The sequence below is a fragment of the Ahaetulla prasina genome, chromosome 11 (genome assembly GCF_028640845.1).
Source record: "Ahaetulla prasina isolate Xishuangbanna chromosome 11, ASM2864084v1, whole genome shotgun sequence".
In the NCBI taxonomy this organism is placed as follows: Eukaryota; Metazoa; Chordata; class Lepidosauria; order Squamata; family Colubridae; genus Ahaetulla; species Ahaetulla prasina.
This window is the reverse complement of record NC_080549.1, coordinates 18,254,225-18,272,227: the sequence shown is the minus strand read 5'-3', so window position 1 is coordinate 18,272,227 and position 18,003 is coordinate 18,254,225. Positions and strand designations below refer to the sequence as shown.

The following is an 18,003-nucleotide window of genomic DNA, read 5'->3' as shown; positions in this document are numbered from 1 at the left end:
AATCACTTTGGTACGTAAGGTGTGAAACTTCTCTTCTGTTGGGCTAATCTACTCAGTTTTCTTGGAAGGAAGGATCCAAGCACTTAGCTGGCAGACTGGATTCCATGGAGCTGAGCGTAGCTTAGTTCTCCGCAGAGCATCGCAGAACAACGACTTAGCTCGTATAACTCACGCAGCCTTGGATACGAGGGTTGCCGGGTTTTATTTAGCTTCCATGCAACTCCAAAACCCATGCTCTTTGAGGATTCGCTCCATGACCTCCTGCTACTTCTCTCGTTTGCAGAAGCTCTGCCGATTCCCACCACAGCAAATGTTTGTGTTTCCCACTAGCAGGGCAATTAATAATGTCTTGAAAGTTTGCCAAAAGGCCTTCTTGCTGAGTGACTCCAAGGCTGTTGACATCAGTTCCTCAGCAGGCTACGTTTTCTGAGCCTGAGCCACTGTCCCCTTTGAAGGAATGTGTTGTGTGCTTTCCCACTGCTCAGATTTATTTCAGCCTCTGTTTATCTCCCCCCCCACCACACCCTCTTTCCCTCCCCCTGGGCCACAGTTCTTGGGATCTTGAAAAAAGGTCAAACCGACTGCTGAAAAACCAGAAACCTCAGATTGTGGGAAGCCACGGGGGTTACGGCTTTGTGCAGCCAACATGATTGGAGTTTGGAAGTGGGGTGGTGGTGGAAAGGCTGGTTATTTTTTAAGGTTCACCCACCACGTCCCCACTTCAAATCTCCAAGCTCTTCTCGGCCACCTTGTCAAAAAAAGTTGCAGAAAATCATGACCTAAAGCTCATTTTGTCACTGAGCTGGCTGCAGACTTACACTGGTGTGACCAGGATATTAAATCATATCCAGTTCCCAGAAGGACGTCCCAGCTTTGACTGAATCACCATGGCAACCTGTCAACCCAATGCTACTGAATAATATATATATCTCCCCCAGTGGAATAGTTTTGTGATTTTGCATATGGGATTTAATTGCCTTAGGAGAGCTCTTATCTCTTTGAAGTAATGGTAATATAAAAGATTGAGTTTAAATTATATTCACTTGAGTTGGATTGGCCAACTAACTCCAGGGATTAGAGTTTTGCCTAGGATTACATAAACTCCTGCTGGTCATCCGCATCGCTAAAACTGTTGACTGTAGAATTAACTAAGCCATCCAGCTACCAAGATAGAAGTCCTAGAGAAACATAGGGCCTCTCTAGGCACTCTATGGGTATTTTGCTTTCACACATCTTATCCTCAACCAAAAATAAATATATTGGCTGGGAAGAAGTGGATAGGAAATGGGATGTATGCCTATTATTCCATTTCTCCAGTATACAGTAGTGGCCAAAATTGTGGAAACCTTTTGGGAAAAGTGCAGTTTCTAAAACTAGCTAATAACACCACTTTTTTTTGGGGGGGGGAGTAGTACCATAAAATTATATATCGATGGAAAGATAATTTAATCAAGAATGTAATGCAATAACTTTTAGGAAAGATTTGCTATTAGAATAGCATTTACAGTATAAAGAAGAAAAGTGAAACTTGTAGAAAAAATGAGGTATACAAAAATTATCAGCATAGAAAAAACGAGATATACAAAAATTATCACCATTTCGGTTAATACTTAGTTGGGTACTAGAAGGAGGGAAGAAAGTAGGTAGGAAAGAGTAGAGAAGGAGGAGTGGAATAAGAAGGTTAGATAGGGTGGAAGAAGGGAGGAGTGGAGAAGGAGGAGAGGAAGTAGTAAAGTGAAGGGGATGAAGGATGGGAAAGTAGTAGAGGGTAGAGAGGGAGGTTGTGAAGAAAGGAAGTGGCAATCGGGCAGGCCTGAATCAGTAATAAATAAAAATTAATGATTAATGATGGATAATAGTTTGTACATAAATATGATGTTGGAAAATGGAAATAAAAATTATTTATTAAAAAAAAAACTTAGTTGGGTCACCTTTAGCAGGAATTATGGCCTTACAATGTCTTCCCATGGAGTGAACCAAGTCTTTTAGTTCTGCAGCTGTTATAATGTGAAACCAAGATTGAAGGATTGCTTCTATTAACTGGGTTTTATTGCTGGGTCACTTCTGACTAACAAGTTTCTTTAGTCGGCTCCATAGATTTTCAATTGGGTGAAGGTCTGGGCTATTCCCAGGCCATTCCAGCAGTGGAATAGGATTATCCTGAAACTCCCCCCAAAAAAGTGGTATTATTAGCCATCAAACCTCAAAAATACACTTTTCCCAAAAGGTTTCCACAATTTTGGCCACGACTGTATAGAGCAATTTCTGAACGAAAGAAAAGAAATCCATTTTTCTTTCCATTCTTTTTATTGGGCTATAGTTATTGTTGCTATATAAATCATGGCCCATGTTAGCTAGATATGGCTCGCCTACACAGGTAGTCCTTGACTTATGACCACAATTGAGCCCAACTAAGCGAAACATATGTTAAGTGAATTTTGCCCCATTTTAATACATTTCTTGCCATAATGGTTAAGTGAACCCCTGCAGCTGTTAAGTTAGTGACGCAGTTGTTATGTGAATGTGGGTCTCCCGGTTGACTTTGTTCATCAGAAGGTCATCAAAGGTGATCACGTGACCCCAGGACAGTGCAATCGTCATAAATATGAATCAGTTGCCGAGCTTCTGAATGATGATCACATGATCACAAGCATCCGTTTTAGGGATGCTGCAAAGGGTTATCCTTGTGAAAAAGGGTCAAAAGTCACTTTTTTCAGTGCCATCGTGACTTTGAACGGTCACAAAGTGAACTGTTATAAGTCGAGGACTACCTGTATTGGAAACCTTACGTTTCCCAGCCATATGTCCAAAAATACCCCTCTCTTCTCCTGGAAATAGATTTTTCTCTTTGCTCCTGTGCAGTCCTTAAAACTGGAATTAGATTGCCCTCCAAAATTTAATATTCATTTACTATTACGTAGCGTTACATAGTTTTTTTAAAAAAAAATAACTTTTCCTCTATTCTACTCTTCTTGAAAGTCGAATGACAGTTTTGTTTCGGTTTTTACCTGAAGACTAGGCAAAAGACAATATTTCATAATAGATTCTCCTTCTTTCTCCAAAATCTCACGGTCCCACATCTCCTTTTCATTGGGTTTATATTTTTAGCTCTCTCTGCCATAATTGCCTCTTCCTTTAATAGCAGATTGCACCTCCCCGTTTAAAATAAGCAGCTCAATTTCCTTTTCCACGTCAAAAAAAAAAAAAAAGAAAAGAAAAGCTTACTTATATAACGAAAGAGAAAAGTCACCCATTATCAAAAGAGGACATCCTCAAGATGACTCAGCTGAATATTCCCCATTCAACAGTTCTTTACCAAAAAGGGAAAACTCATTTTTTTATGACTATCAGTGTGGACTCTTAATTAACCTTAGTTTTTTTCCCCAATTCAGTATTCTCTCCTGCCACATTATACCAAAAATTACTATAGATGTCGTGTCCCACTCCTCCGCTGACGGCCGGGTCAGGGAAATCCGAATCAGGCTTGCCTCTGCAGCTCTGCCCAAAGTCCTAGCAAAGTCCTCAGAGCAGGCAGGAGACCAGTAAGTGACTTCAGCAAGATATGTTTAGACTTTGCCTGACTCAGAGACTGCCAGAAAGCAGATCCTTTATATAGGCCATGGGATGTGGCTCCATGACTCAGCACTCATTAAGGCCTGCCCTCCTTCCTTCTGTTGCCTCCGCCTATCCAGTCTTCTGATGCGAGGGTCACTCCAATCAGCTGTTGGAAGTAAACTCCTCAGGCTCACCTGCTGTGGAGGAGGGGAGGGTCTAGCTGCTCCGTTTGCCTGGGCATGGAGCCAGGGCTGGGGCCGGGGGATGCTCCCTCCTCTGCAGCCTGCTTGGGCATGGAGCCAGGGCTGGGACCAGGAGGTGCCCCCTCCTCTGCAGCTTGTCTGGGCATGGAGCCAGGACTGGGGCCGGGAGGCATACATTCCTCCGTGTTCGGGAGCAGATAAGCAGACCCCGGCTGCGGTGAGAGCGGACAAGACACAACAATAGATCTCTAACCAGCACAAAGGATTTCAGAACTTTAAAAAATCCAATTCATCAGGAGATTCCCAAATTAGGAAAATTTGGCTTTTTGAACCAGTGGTGGAATTCAATTTTTTTAACTACGGGTTCAGTGGGTGTGGCTTGTTGGGCGTGGCTTGTTGGCATGGCAGGGGAAGGATACTGCAAAATCCCCATTCCCTCTCCACTACTGGGGGGAAGGCTATTGCAAAATCCCCATTCCCACCCCGCTCTGGGGCCAGCCAGAGGTGGCATTTGCTGGTTCTCCGAACTACTCAAAAGTTCCGCTACCAAATCTCCAGAACCTGTCAGTACCTGCTGAATAGCACCCTTGGCTTTTTCCTCATATAGTTCATCTCAGCAATCCATATTTGTTCGACCAGGGAATAGTCAGGTACTTGCTGGAGTTGAGAATATCACAACAAGGGTAAGCAGTCATAATATCACATTAGACATCGATTCAATCCAGTTCTGACCAGAGCTGGAAGGTGCCTTGGAGGCCTTCTTGGAGCCCAACCCCCTTGCTCAAGCAGGAGACCCTATACCACAGGTGTCAAACTTGCCATGTCACATTGATGTCACGTGACGTATCGTGATGGGTTTTTTTGCCTTTCCTGAGCTGGGGTGGGTGTGGCCTGCACGTAAGGCATCCAGCCCATTGGCCACCAGTTTGACATCCCCGCCCTGTACCATTTCAGACAAGTGTCTGTCCACTCTTCTTAACTCACCCACCCCAGTGATAAAGCACAACTTCAGAAGGCAAGCCGTTCCACTGGTCAATTGTTCTCACTTTGAGGAATGTTCTCCTTAATTCCAGGTTGGTTCTCTCCTGGATTAGTTTCCATGCATTGTTTCTTGTCCTGCTTTCAGATGCTTTGGAAAATAAGTTGGCCCCCCTCTTCTTTGGGGAAGCCCCTCAAACTGTGGAGTATTGCTATCATGTCATCCCTAAAGTGACCACATTTCAGCGATGGCACAGCGGGATACCACTGATGGGGGGGGGCTCGCCACCTGGCTAAAGGAGGAGGAGCAGCTGCTGCACAGCTTCTCGCCTCTTCCAGGCAGGCTCGGCTCTCCTCTCGGCTCCTCTCGGCTCTTCCAGACAACCTCCGGCGGGCAAAATCAAGCGGCGTCTCTCCTCCCACCTTCAGACGCCGACTCCATTCACTCCCATTCTGAAAATGGGAGGCAGCAACGCAAGAGGAGGAGGAGGAGGCGGGCGGAGGAGAGACGCTGCTTGGCATCTGTAACACCCACTCCCCTGCCTCCGCCTCCTCCTCTTGCGTTGCCGCCTCCCATTTTCAGAATGGGAGTGAATGGAGATTGCGTCTGAAGGTGGGATTTTTTTAAAAAAATTTTTTTTAAAAAAATCGGGACTTTTTTGAAATGCCGCGGGACGCGGGACAAATTAATAAAAAGCGGGACTGTTCCGACAAAAGCGGGACATCTGGTCACCTTACCCTAGTCCTTCTTTTCTGTAGACTAGACATACCCAATTCCTGCAACCGTTCTACGTATGTTGAGTCTCCTTAATCATCTTACTTGCTCTTCTCTGCACTCGTTCCAAAGGCTCAACATCTTTTTTGTAATGTGGTGACCAAAACTAGATGCAGTATTCCAGGTGTGGCCTTACTAAGTGTTGTGACCCAGGCTCAGGTAGGTAGGTAGTAGGAAACTCAGTCCGTGAAAACAAAACAAACAAATTTTATTCGAACAGCTGAGAATTACTTCATTCCCAGCGTCGTTCAACTCAAATTAAAACAAATTCCTCCCAACACAAATTCCTCAGTCCTATCTCAAACCTTGGTCCAATTAGGCAAACTGCTAAAGGCCTTTCTTGGCAAATGTTCAGAAGTCACAAAAATAAATGCAAGATGTAGACGAAGCAGAAGATGAAGCAGAAGACGAAGCTACCAACATTGTTTTCCGGCAAAGCCCAAATGCTGTTGCTGGTCTGTTTTAAGCCTTATGGGAGGGGCCAATCATCTCTTGGCCCTACTCCCGAGTTGTCCTTTTTGCTTGAGCTGCTCTTGCCTTCTGGCAGCTCTTCTCATGCGTGCATTAGGAACAGGCTCCTCCTGTTCCTCTGCCTCACTAGTATCAGTCTCTGGAGGCTCTGGAGTCCGCACCTCACTTCCCGATGGTCCTGGCCTCACCTCAGCCTCATCGCTGTCTGACTCCGTTGCCAGCTCCGCAGGTTGCTGGCAGACCACAACATAAGGATTTATAAAGCAGGAGTAATACAACCAAATATATTCAACTTGCTCTTCCACGTTTGGGCAAAAAGTCGGAAGAGATTTGTTTCTGATAAACTTGGCATGCAGAGAGGTGTTCAAGCACAAGCAGTCTTGGGCTCCAGAGAAGAAAAAGCAAAGCGCTCTTATCAAATGAACTTGGCTGGTTTAGAGCAGAAATCCCCAAGGTTTGGGGAGGTCATTGGATCCTTTTGGTATCTTGAAAATCTGATTGCAAAATGTCTTCTGGAGGAGGAAATCGTCTATTTGCAAAATAGCTTACTAGGGGACATAACTAGCTCTTTATATTATATCTCATCTTTATTATTTTTAACAAATAAGATGTGTACATGTCCAATGCCCTTTCTTCCTCCTATTTCCCCCACAATAACAACTCTGTGAGGTGGGTTGGGGAGAGAGAAAGAGGCACTGGCCCAAAGTCACCCACCTTTCATGCCTAAGGTAGGACTAGAATTCACCGTCTCCTGGTGATTGGCCCAAAGTCACCCAGCCACCTTTTCATGCCTAAGGTGGGACTAGAATTCACCGTCTCCTGGTGATTGGCCCAAAGTCACCCAGCTGACTTTCATAGCTGAGGCAGGACTTGAACTCATGATCTCCCACTTTCTAGCCTGGTGCCTTAACCACTAGACCAAATTGGCTGTTACAAGGCATCAAAGCTACTTACAATTTATTTAGTCCCTTCTCTTGCCCTATTCCCCTGCTTATCACTGCCTTTTTTTTTTTTTTTGAACAAGTGGGCACAGTTCCAAACAAAGCATTGGACTGATTTCACCATCGTCTTTATGTCTTAAAATATCTTTTCGGTTTCATTCATGTCCCAGAGGCATACTTGGAAATACAGTTGAAGCAAAGAATCTGATGGTGGCCAAGCGAATGTCTATATACATACACTTGTTCCTCTGGGCACTATGTTGAGAACCCAGGTAGACCACTGATGCACAATAACCGGCATCTCAGGTTGGCATCTGTTTGGAGGGAGCTGGTATCATGGCAAGGGCATTGCTCATGCCAACTCAGGTTGCTAGACCTACAGTCCTCCCATCGCTTCCAAAAGGAAGGGTTTTTGATCAGGGACAGATGACAAGACCCTTATAAGCCCTTGTGTACCAGGGCGTTTCCATTCACTGCCTCCTCCATCTTTGTGGACATCTTCCGCTGATGAGAACTGGAAATAGAGCCCCTTTGGAAAGTGGACAGTCTCCTACGGAAATTACCTCCAGAAAAGTAATAGAGAAGCGGGTTGAAGCAACAGTTGAAGGCAGCAAGAGAGTAGGTTATCACTACGGATTTCTGCATGTAGAGACTCTTCTCACAGGAAGTCTCAGCGTTCATGAAGTAGAGGTGGACCGTGCGCTGGACATGATACGGAGTGAAGCTCACGAGGAAGACAATGGTCACAATCAGGATCATCCAGATGGCTTTCCTACGAGTGCCTTCTTTCTTATGCATGGAATTCTTCAGGAGCTTGTTTAGGATCATGGCGTAACAGATGGTGATGGTGACAAAAGGAAAGATGAAGCCCACGGACAGTGAAATGTAGTGGAGAACCATCAGTTTCCTCACATCCTTGTTCTTCGGTGGCTCAAAGCATTTGGTTATATTTTCATCAGATACCTGGACACTTTTTTGCAAAAACGGAGTGGTGGTCAGGATTACGAAGAACCAAATGCCCACGCATACGATGATGGCCTTCTTCCGGGAGATAAATTGGATATTCCAGATGGGGAAAACAATGGCAATGCAACGGAAGAAACTCATCGCCGTCATGAACAGGATGCTACAGTACAAGTTGACATACATGGCGTAAGAGCTGATCCGGCACAAAAAGTCACCAAAGAACCAGTTGCCATTATAGAGGTAATAGACCACTCGTAGGGGCAGAGTACATACAAAGAGAAGATCTGCAATGGCAAGGTTGAACATGTATATCTGGAAAGCTGTCTTCTCCTGGTAAGTCCTGATGAGGACACACAACACGAATCCATTTCCCACAAATCCCAGGATTGAGATGATGGAGTATGTCACGGGATACACCTGCCTCCGAAACTCATCAATGGTGGCATTGCAAGACATGTTTTGCGTTGTGTTTGCAGGAAAAGCCATGGGAACACACTCATCTCCTAGGAAGCAAAAAAAAGAAAAAAAGGTGGAGGGAGAGAAGATATAATACACTCAGAATGAGATTCAAATGTAAAGATGCTACCAATCAAGAAGCTCAAAAAGTGATTTCTTCTTAAATCATTGTGAGAGAAGGAACGGCAGAATCTGGGGGTGGCATGAAAAGAGGGCTCAGCCTAGAATCCTTATGTAGCCACAAGTGAAATAAGTCCGACACCACTTGAGTTCTGTAGACCCCTTATTTAATTCCAAGCAAGTGCTAACCATTAGTTGAGAAGACTGATTCAATTTAATTGAACCTTCATGGTGACGCAGTGGTTAGAATGCAGTATTGCAGTCTAACCTTTAAAGCGCTCCATGGCTTAGGGCCCGGGTACTTGCGGGACCGCCTGCTGTTACCTTATGCCTCCCACCGACCCGTATGCTCTCACAGAGAGGGTCTTCTCAGGGTGCCGTCCGCCAAGCAATGTCGGCTGGCGGCCCCCAGGGGAAGGGCCTTCTCTGTTGGAGCTCCTACCCTCTGGAACGAACTTCCCCCCGGTTTGCGCCAACTATCTGACCTTCGGACCTTTCGCCGTGAATTAAAAACTTATTTATTTATCCAAGCGGGACTGGCTTGATTTTTTAAATTTTCAAATTTTTAATTTTTAGTAATTTTATATGGGGTATTTTAGTCCGGGTCAATTTGACGGTTTTAATTTGGCCATTATTGAATATGTATTTTAATTGATATTTTAATTTTGCATATTTAATTGTTTTTAACCTTGGCTGTACACCGCCCTGAGTCCTTCGGGAGAAGGGCGGTATAAAAATTTAAATAAATAAATAAATAAATAAATAAATAAATAAACTCATTGCTCACTGCCAGTTCAATGGCTCAAGGCTGACTCAGCCTTCCATCCTTCCGAGGTTGGTAAAATGAATACCCAGATAGATAGATAGATAGATAGATAGATAGATAGATAGATAGATAGATAGATAGATTTATTTATTTAGTTAGTTAGTTAGTTAGTTAGTTAGTTAGTTAGTTAGTTATTTGTCAACGAATACAAGAAAACAAGTAACAAAACACAGACATAGACACATGAAAAATTTTTGGCACATAAAAAAAGGATATAAATTGACAAAACATAGCCATAAACACATAGAATGATTACATATAATTGGGAACAGTAGGACAGGGATGGTAGGCAAGCTGGTGCGCTTATGCACGCCCCCTTAGGGACCTCTTAAGAAACATGAAAGGCCCACGGCAGACAGTTTAAGGTAAAAGGTCTGGGGGTTAGAAAGACTTACAACAGGATCAGTAGAGCGTTCCAGACATTTACTACTCTATTGAAAAGGTCATATTTCCTACAATTAAGATTAGAGAGAATTACATTGAGTTTAAATCTATTGATGGCCCTTGCATTATTATGGTTGAAATTAAAATATTCATTTACAGGTAGAACATTTTGGTAAATAATCTTATGAATTAACCGTAGGTCGAAACGTAGACGACGTAGTTCGAGGCTTTCTAGACCTAAGATTTCAAGCCTGGTGGTATAGGGAATTTTATTTCGAGGAGAAGATTTGAGTACTCTTCTAATAAAATACCTCTGGACCCTCTCTAATGTAATGATGTCTGAAATACAGTGAGGGTTCCCTGTAGGTGAAGAGCAATCAAATATAGATTGTTGGGGGCAAGAGGCTGACTCTGTAAACCACTTAGAGAGGGTTGTAAAAGCACTGTGAAGCAGTATATCAGTCTAAATGCTATCGCTATTGATGTGTGGATCTGGTCTTCCGTGGACAATCATATTCACAAAAAGTGCAGTTCCAATAATTTCTTATTCAATTTAATGAAGACGAATTGGTACTTGATATTATGTTCAAAGATGTTTCTCTCCTAGGGTGCAAAGAAGAAACAAATTTGCTGCAAACTTCATGTGGCATCAGGAAGGGCATCCAGCCAGTAAATGCTCAGCTCTATTCGGTCACCTCAACTCTATCTGGAATAGGGAGTACAGGGTCATAAAAAAGTTTTTGTCTACTTTATATTCAAAGTAGACAAAAAAAAATATCAACGAAGCTCTTGTGATATGTATTCCTGACCTTATCTTAGTGACAAGATATTTGATGGATGAATGCAATTGTTTGCCTCTCTCCAGTAATCTGTAGCCTTCCTGGCTGCTCATACAACAGTCCCAAAGAAAATTATCAAGGCAGCCAGGGAAGATGCAAAGTACAGGTTAATCCTTGAATTGTGACCAGTTGCTAAGCAACCGCTGGAAGTCACAATCTACTTGGAAAAAGGGAATTATCAACCAGTTCTGAAGTTCTGATGAAGTTCTTTGGGTGCTTGAAAACATAACCACATTTCCAGCAGTCTGCAGTAACCCATAGTCACATGACTGTGTTTTATGATGATTTTAGTTACTTCTGCTTTTTAGCAAAACCATGCCAGTGAACATTGGGTTTGCTTAGTAACTGTGGCATTTGTTTAATGTCCACATTGTTCACTTTAGCAACTGCTAAAAAATAAAAAAAAGTCATAAAAATTTGGACAGTTGCATGATCGATCCAATTTATCAATATCAAAAACATCATCAAAAAAGGACAACAAAGAATGTTCTTTCTGCGCCAACTCAGTAAACTCAAACTGCCCAAGGAGCTGCTGATTCAGTTCTACAGAGGAATTATTGAGTCTGTCATTTGCACCTCTATAACTGTCTGGTTCAGTTCTGCAACCCAACAAGAAAAACACAGACTTCAGAGGATAATTAGAACTGCAGAAAAAATAATTGCTACCAACCTGCCTTCCATTGAGGACCTGTATACTGCACGAATCAAGAAGAGGGCCGTGAAAATATTTACAGACCTCTCGCATCCTGGACATAAACTGTTTCAACTCCTACCCTCAAAACGACACTATAGAGCACTGCGCACCAGAACAACTAGACACAAGAACAGTTTTTTCCCGAAGGCCATCACTCTGCTAAACAAATAATTCCCTCAACACTGTCAAACTATTTACTGAATCTGCACTACTATTAATCGTTTCATAGTTCCCATCACCAATCTCTTTCCACTTATGACTGTATGACTATAACTTGTTGCTGGCAATCCTTATGATTTATATTGATATATTGACCATCAATTGTGTTGTAAATGTCGTACCTTGATGAACGTATCTTTTCTTTTATGTACACTGAGAGCATATGCACCAAGACAAATTCCTTGTGTGTCCAATCACACTTGGCCAATAAAATTCTATTCTATTCTATTCTATTTATGGCCATTATCATATACGGCCATAATGGGCAGACTCTGTTATTATGGTTGTATGTCAAGGACTGTCTGTAAGAAGAAAAACCCAGTACCAGTAGCATCACTTATCCATTACTGGGGATGAAATGCACTCAGAACATCATCCAAAGACAATCTAGAGCAGAGGTCTTCAAACTTGGCAGCTTTAAGACTTGTGGACTTCAACTCCCAGAATTCTCCAGCCAGCATGGCTCCCAGAATTCTGGGAGTTGAAGTCCACGAGTCCTAAAGCTGCCAAGTTTGAAGACCTCTGATCTAGAGTAGTTCTAAAGTCTATGAAGGGTTTCCATCTAGGCTGCTTCTCAAGGCAGAGGAGGAATAGCAAGCATTAAAGTGTTAGCACCTTATCCTGATTTGTGTATCTGCCAAATAAATGAATCCGACTATTTAATTAAAAGTTCCCCTAGGCATCATCTCCTGCCTCACATTCTGCATTGTTTTCAGTGAGACTTTTAATTTATTTCTGTTGAAGACAATATAACAAGATAACCAGAAGGGGGCAATCCTGGTTAAAAAGGATTAGGCTACGTTGCTAAGTAAAAGAACTGGCGATGTCGTTCTTGGTTGGATCTCAGCGAAAAGGCAATTTGTGCAGGATTAAATGGAAAAAATGAGACTAGTTCTACAAATATATCTATCTATCTGTCTGTCTGTCTGTCTGTCTGTCTGTCTGTCTGTCTGTCTGTCTGTGTGTTTTCTGAGGTTTTCGCGGGTGTTTGTATGTAGGTCTTTGGTTATTCGGGTTTTCTCCCACGTAAAATTGGAAGTGTCTTGGCGACGTTTCGACGAAGTCTCATTCGTCATCTTCAGGCTTCAGCTTCGTGCTTCTCACACACACACGCACACACACACACACACTGTCTATATATACTGTATAGATAGATAGATAGATAGATAGATAGATATTATATAGGTCTTGGCATATTCGGGTCTTTTCCCGTGTAAGGTACATACTTATATCCGTGAAAATCTACGAAAACAAAACCTACAAAAACAAATCTATATCTGTATCTATATATATATGGTGTGATGTGCCAGACTCGAAGGATGTACATTTTTCTCTGACTTGTTAAAATCTCATGTTTGCTTTTTGGAATAATCCTCCATGGAATTGAAATGACCTTGTTTTGGGTACCCATGGAATCTAGAAAGCAGTGGTGAAATTCACATTTTTTTACTATCAGTTCTGTAGGCGTGGCTTGGTGGGCGTGGTGTGGCTTGGTGGGTGTGGCAGGGGAAGGTTACTGCAAAATCCCCATTTCCTCCCAATCAGTTGGGACTCAGGAGGCAGAGAATAGATGGAGGCAGGGCCAGTGAGAGGTGGTATTTACTGGTTCTCCGAACTACTCAAAATTTCTGCTACTGGCTCTCCAGAGCTGGTCAGAACCTGCTGAATTTCACCCCTGCTAGAAAGTGATGGTTAGATGCAGGGGTGAAATCTGAACTGTTTACTACCGGTTCACTGGCTGCGCATGTGCAGTGCGTACCATGCACCAAATGTGAGGTGTGCGTGCATGCAGTGCATGCCAAAAGGAGGCATGGGGTAAGTAGAACAGCACATGAGGTGTGTGTGTGTGAGATCAGCTGTGGTGCATGATTTTTTTTTACTTTTAAAAGCATTTTTTATAACCTATTTGCCTGAATAGGTTGTAAAAAATGTTTTTAAAAGGTTAAAAAAAAAAAGGCTCTGACGATCATGCGGCACACCTGTGATCGTCGGAGACTCTTTTTTTTTTACTTTTTAAAAACATTTTTACTATCGGTTCCAGAGAAAAAAGTTAAAAAATAAAGTAAAGCTAAAAAAGTTAAAAAAAAAAGTTCCAATGATGTGCATCGCTCATCTGATTGTCACAACTTTTTTTTTTACATTTTTTACTACCGGTTTGGGCAAACCGGATGAAACCGGGAGCATTTCACCCCTGGTTAGATGTCCTGGAACATCATCAACTGATGGAAAGTTAATTGCAGAGCCCATGTTTTGTAGCAAGAAAATCCAGGCTCTTTCCTTAGCATCTCCAGCTAAAGCCAAAAAAGATTTATGTTAAAACTCAGGAGGTGGTGTAGACAATGCCACACTGGATGAACCAATGTCCCTCATTTCCTTCCCTCTTAAATGTGCAGCTTGTAATAATAAAATAGCAGGGACGGGGTGGCTCAGGGGTTAGGATGTTGAGCTTGTTGATTAAAAGGTCGGCAGCTCAGTGGTTCGAATCCCTAGTGCCGCGTAATGGGGTGAGCTCCTGTTACTTGTTCCAGCTTCTGCCAACCTAGCAGTTTCGAAAGCACGTAAAAATGCAAGTAGAAAAAATAGGGACCACCTTTGGTGGGAAGGGAACAGCGTTCCGTGAGCCTTTGGCGTTGAATAAAAATAACAATAACAACAACAGAGTTGGAAGGGACCTTGGAGGCCTTCTAGTCCAACCCCCTGCCCAGGCAGGAAACCCTACATCATCTCAGTCAGATGGTTATCCAACATTTTCTTAAAAATTTCCAGTGTTGGAGCAGTCACAACTTCTGCAGGCAAGTCGTTCCACTTATTTATTGTTCTAACTGTCAGGAAATTTCTCCTTAGTTCTAAGTTGCTTCTTTCCTTGATCAGTTTCCACCCATTGCTTCTTGTTCTACCCTCAGGTGCTTTGGAGAACAGCCCGACTCCCACTTCTCTGTGGCAGCCCCTGAGATATTGGAACACTGCTATCATGTCTCCCCTAGTCCTTCTTTTCATTAAACTAGACATACCCAGTTCCTGCAATCGTTCTTCATATGTTTTAGCCTCCAGTCCCCTAATCATCTTTGTTGCTCTTCTCTGCACTCTTTCTAGAGTCTCAACATCTTTTTTACATCGTGGCGACCAAAACTGGATGCAATATTCCAAGTGTGGCCTTACCAAGGCATTATAAAGTGGCACTAACACTTCACGTGATCTTGATTCTATCCCTCTGTTTATGCAGCCCAGAACTGTGTTGGCTTTTTTAGCAGCTGCTGCACACTGCTGGCTCATATCTAAATGGTTGTCCACTAGGACTCCAAGATCCCTCTCACAGGTACTACTATTGAGCAAGGTACCACATATATGGTACCTGTGCATTTTGTTTTTTTTTGCCTAAATGTAGAACCTTACTTTTTTCACTGTTGAATGTCATTTTGTTAGATAGCGCCCAATGTTCAAGTCCAGCCACATGACCACAGAGATGTCTTGGACAGCGCTGGCTCTTCGGCTTTGAAACGGAGACGAGCACCGCCCCCTAGAGTCGTCAACGACTAGCACGTATGTGCGAGGGGAACCTTTACCTTTTTTAATAATAAAATCTTTATTTCAGTGGTGGGTTGCTACCGGTTCTCCCTGATTCAGGAGAGCCGTTAGCGGAGACGTTGAAGTGACAGCAAACTGGTTCGCTCTGACTGTCATCTGGGCCCTTCCGCCCACCCCTGCGCTTCATTCCATTTTTAGCCCAGCTGAAAGGCGCGGCTGTGCGGATTGCCATGCCTCAGCTATTCTGGAATTCAATGTGCTTGCGCAAAATGCAAGTTTGGTGTGCGTGAAGTGAGCCGGTGGTAATACCAGTTGGAACGTACCACTGCTTTATTTCTTTCAAAGATGCAGAAGAAATTGGAAACATAATGTCCCATTTGAAAAAAAGGAAAAACATTTTTTCACTTTGGAAAACCTCAAAGAATACATCCTAAATTGCTATATTACTTAGCAAGGAATTGAATAGTTTAATGAATAAGTTTCCAGACCATTTCAAGTAGCTGTATTGTGTGGAAAAATTGGGCATATTAAAGCTACACTTGATTATTCAGATATATCTTCACTGAAACCATTTATCCCAGTTAAGTGTATCTTCTATTTCTCAGACTCCCTCAAATCCTATTAGGGAAAGGGAAAGGGAAAGGTACCCTTCGCACATATGTACTAGTCGTTCCCAACTCTAGGGGGCAGTGCTCATCTCCATTTCAAAGCCGAAGAGCCAGCACTGTCCAAAGACATCTCCATGGTCTTGTGGCCGGCATGACTAAACACCAAAGGCGCATGGAATGCTGTTACCTTCCTACCAAAGATGGGTCCCTATTTTTCTACTTGTATTTTTTACGTGCTTTCGAACTGCTAGGTTGGCAGAAGCTGGGACAAGTAATGGGAGCTCACCCCATTACGCGGCACTAGGGATTCGAATCGCTGAACTGCCGACCTTTCGATTGACAAGCTCAATGTCTTAGCCACTGAGTCACCACATCCCAAATCCTATTACTAATTGCTAATTTCAAAAGAAATTTGGGGAAGTTTTGGTTGCTCCAGGGGTATTGGCTGCTACTGCACTGCTGCTGCTGCTGCAGCCATGAGATCTTCATTTCAATGTTCTGTGACAGTTTCCAAGCCAGTCTCACAATCCCTTGCTCCCTCTCTTACCTAGCAGGAGCCACTTACCTGCCTGATGGGACTGAAGGGAAGGGAAGGTTTCTGATATTCCCGGCCAGATTTCCAAAGGGAAACTCAATGAGAAAGCTAGCAGGAAATCAAAAGTCTCTCCTGCTCCCACTACTTTTTTTTGCCCGCCTGTGGTCATTCTGTTTCTCTGTTTAGGTAAGGAAATATCTCTGATATGATCACTCAATGAGGCACAGATTGTCTCATCTCAACTATCTGGAAGAGAGGGCACACCGGGTGTGACGTCTTGAAACTAGAGCAGGGGTCTCCAAGCTTGGGAACTTTAAGCCTGGTACACTTCAACTCCCAGAATTCTGTTCTCAAGGTTGGAGACCCCTGAACTAGAGCATGCATCCAAAGATCACCCGACATTGTTTCTTTAACAAAATATCAGCTTGCCCACACTTCCCTTTGCACCTATAAAAAGATTGTTGGGGAACCTAGCTGAAGTGCAGATGGAGGCACTGATTTAAATCCAAGGTTTGAGATAGCCATGGACAAATACCACCATGAGTCACATATAGATAGCAAGGGTCTAGGCTGTTGAAGATGGGGCCACAGTTCAAAACCTGTGGACGCAAAGCCCCTTGTGTGAAGGATCCTTGGTGCTCTCTGAGCTTGGTGGTTTTCCTGCTGAGGTTTCATTACTCAAACTATGCAAAGTGCTCTGATGGTGTTGCCTAGTTGGGTAAGGAACCGTCTGCAAGAAAACCACCAAACTCAGAGAGCTCTCCCCATTTCAACCCTAAGCTACAAATATTCCTCTTAATCAGAGCCCTTCATATACGGTCTCCAAGCCAAAAAAACATTCATATTCTACTCACATCCTTCTGAAGATTTCTGCTTTCTGAACTGAGATGAGATCCTCCAGAAAGATGTGGAAGAGCTGATAACTGGATTAAAGGTCTCCAACCCTGTTCAAAAGAGGGAGGGAGCGAGGGAGGGAGAGGGAGAGAGAGAGAGAGAGAGAAAGAGAGAAGGCAATAAATTTCTTTCAGTACGTTGGAGTCCGGGAAAGTGTTTTTTCCCCCCCGTAGAATTTCCACTTTGAGACGTTGTTAAGGAATAAGTGCTCCTAACCACATTTTTCTAAGTGCTTCCTGGAAGATTACCAAATTAAATTGCCAAAATTGATTCAAGCACAAACCTCACACCCTTCAGCTTGAAAAAAAACCCAAAAGCAACAGAAAATCTTTTAAACTTCTACGGTTTTGCAAGGATGGTCGATGGATCAGGAGCTGCACAACTTGCGTGCAAATACTCAAACAGGCATGCACACAACCGCACCAGACTCCACACTTACGTGCAAGCCTACGCAGGAACTCTGAGGCAAGCACATCCCAGGAAGAATGCAGTTACAAACAGAAAAGCACACTCACAGATTTTTCTCTTGATTTCCAGTGATTTAGGCTTGAAATACCGTATTCTTGTTGCAGTTTCCAGAAGGACACAATCATTTCATTTGGACAGTTGTCAGTTTGAGTGGCTGTTTTTAAATTGCTTTTATTATTAATACAGGTAGTCCTCAACTTACAACAGTTCCTTTAGTGACTGTTCAAAGTTACAATGGTTTTCTAATTGTGCAGTGGCAGATAGGGCAGCGCTCCAGAGGGGTAACGTCATTGCCCAGAGGATCAGTGGTTGCCCTCTCCCCTCTCAGGAAGAGCTTTATAGCTCCCTCTGCCTTAAGAAAGTTCAAAACATCCTTAAAGATCCATCTCAGCCTGGGCAACCCCTTTTTTTGAACTATTACCATCTGGCAGATGGTACAGGACAATGAAAACAAGGACAAATAGGCTGAAAAACAGCTTCTATCCCAGAGCAGTAACTATACTGAATTCTACTGTATAGTGCAATACTAATGCAATATTGGGTTTT

The 18,003-nt window shown here is 43.1% G+C and overlaps 2 protein-coding genes across 7 annotated transcripts in view; one reads left to right on the top strand and one right to left on the bottom strand.

Moving 5' to 3' along the window:
* The window catches only part of LPAR4 (lysophosphatidic acid receptor 4), a 251,517-nt gene that overhangs the window by 39,546 nt on the left and 193,968 nt on the right, over positions 1 to 18,003 (top strand). The gene's annotated exons all lie outside the window — the stretch shown is intronic.
* The window catches only part of CYSLTR1 (cysteinyl leukotriene receptor 1), a 249,610-nt gene continuing 237,301 nt past the window's right edge, over positions 5,695 to 18,003 (bottom strand). For 5 of the 6 annotated variants that reach the window (XM_058196964.1, XM_058196966.1, XM_058196965.1 and 2 more), the window contains 2 exons: positions 16,950 to 17,039; positions 5,695 to 8,392 (listed from right to left, as the gene is read on the bottom strand). In XM_058196964.1, the coding sequence (XP_058052947.1) occupies positions 7,362 to 8,375 (1,014 nt within the window). In that variant the 5' untranslated portion in view covers positions 8,376 to 8,392; positions 16,950 to 17,039 and the 3' untranslated portion in view covers positions 5,695 to 7,361. The remainder of the gene's footprint in view (positions 8,393 to 16,949; positions 17,040 to 18,003) is intronic. The other variant, XM_058196967.1, reaches the window with a different exon arrangement.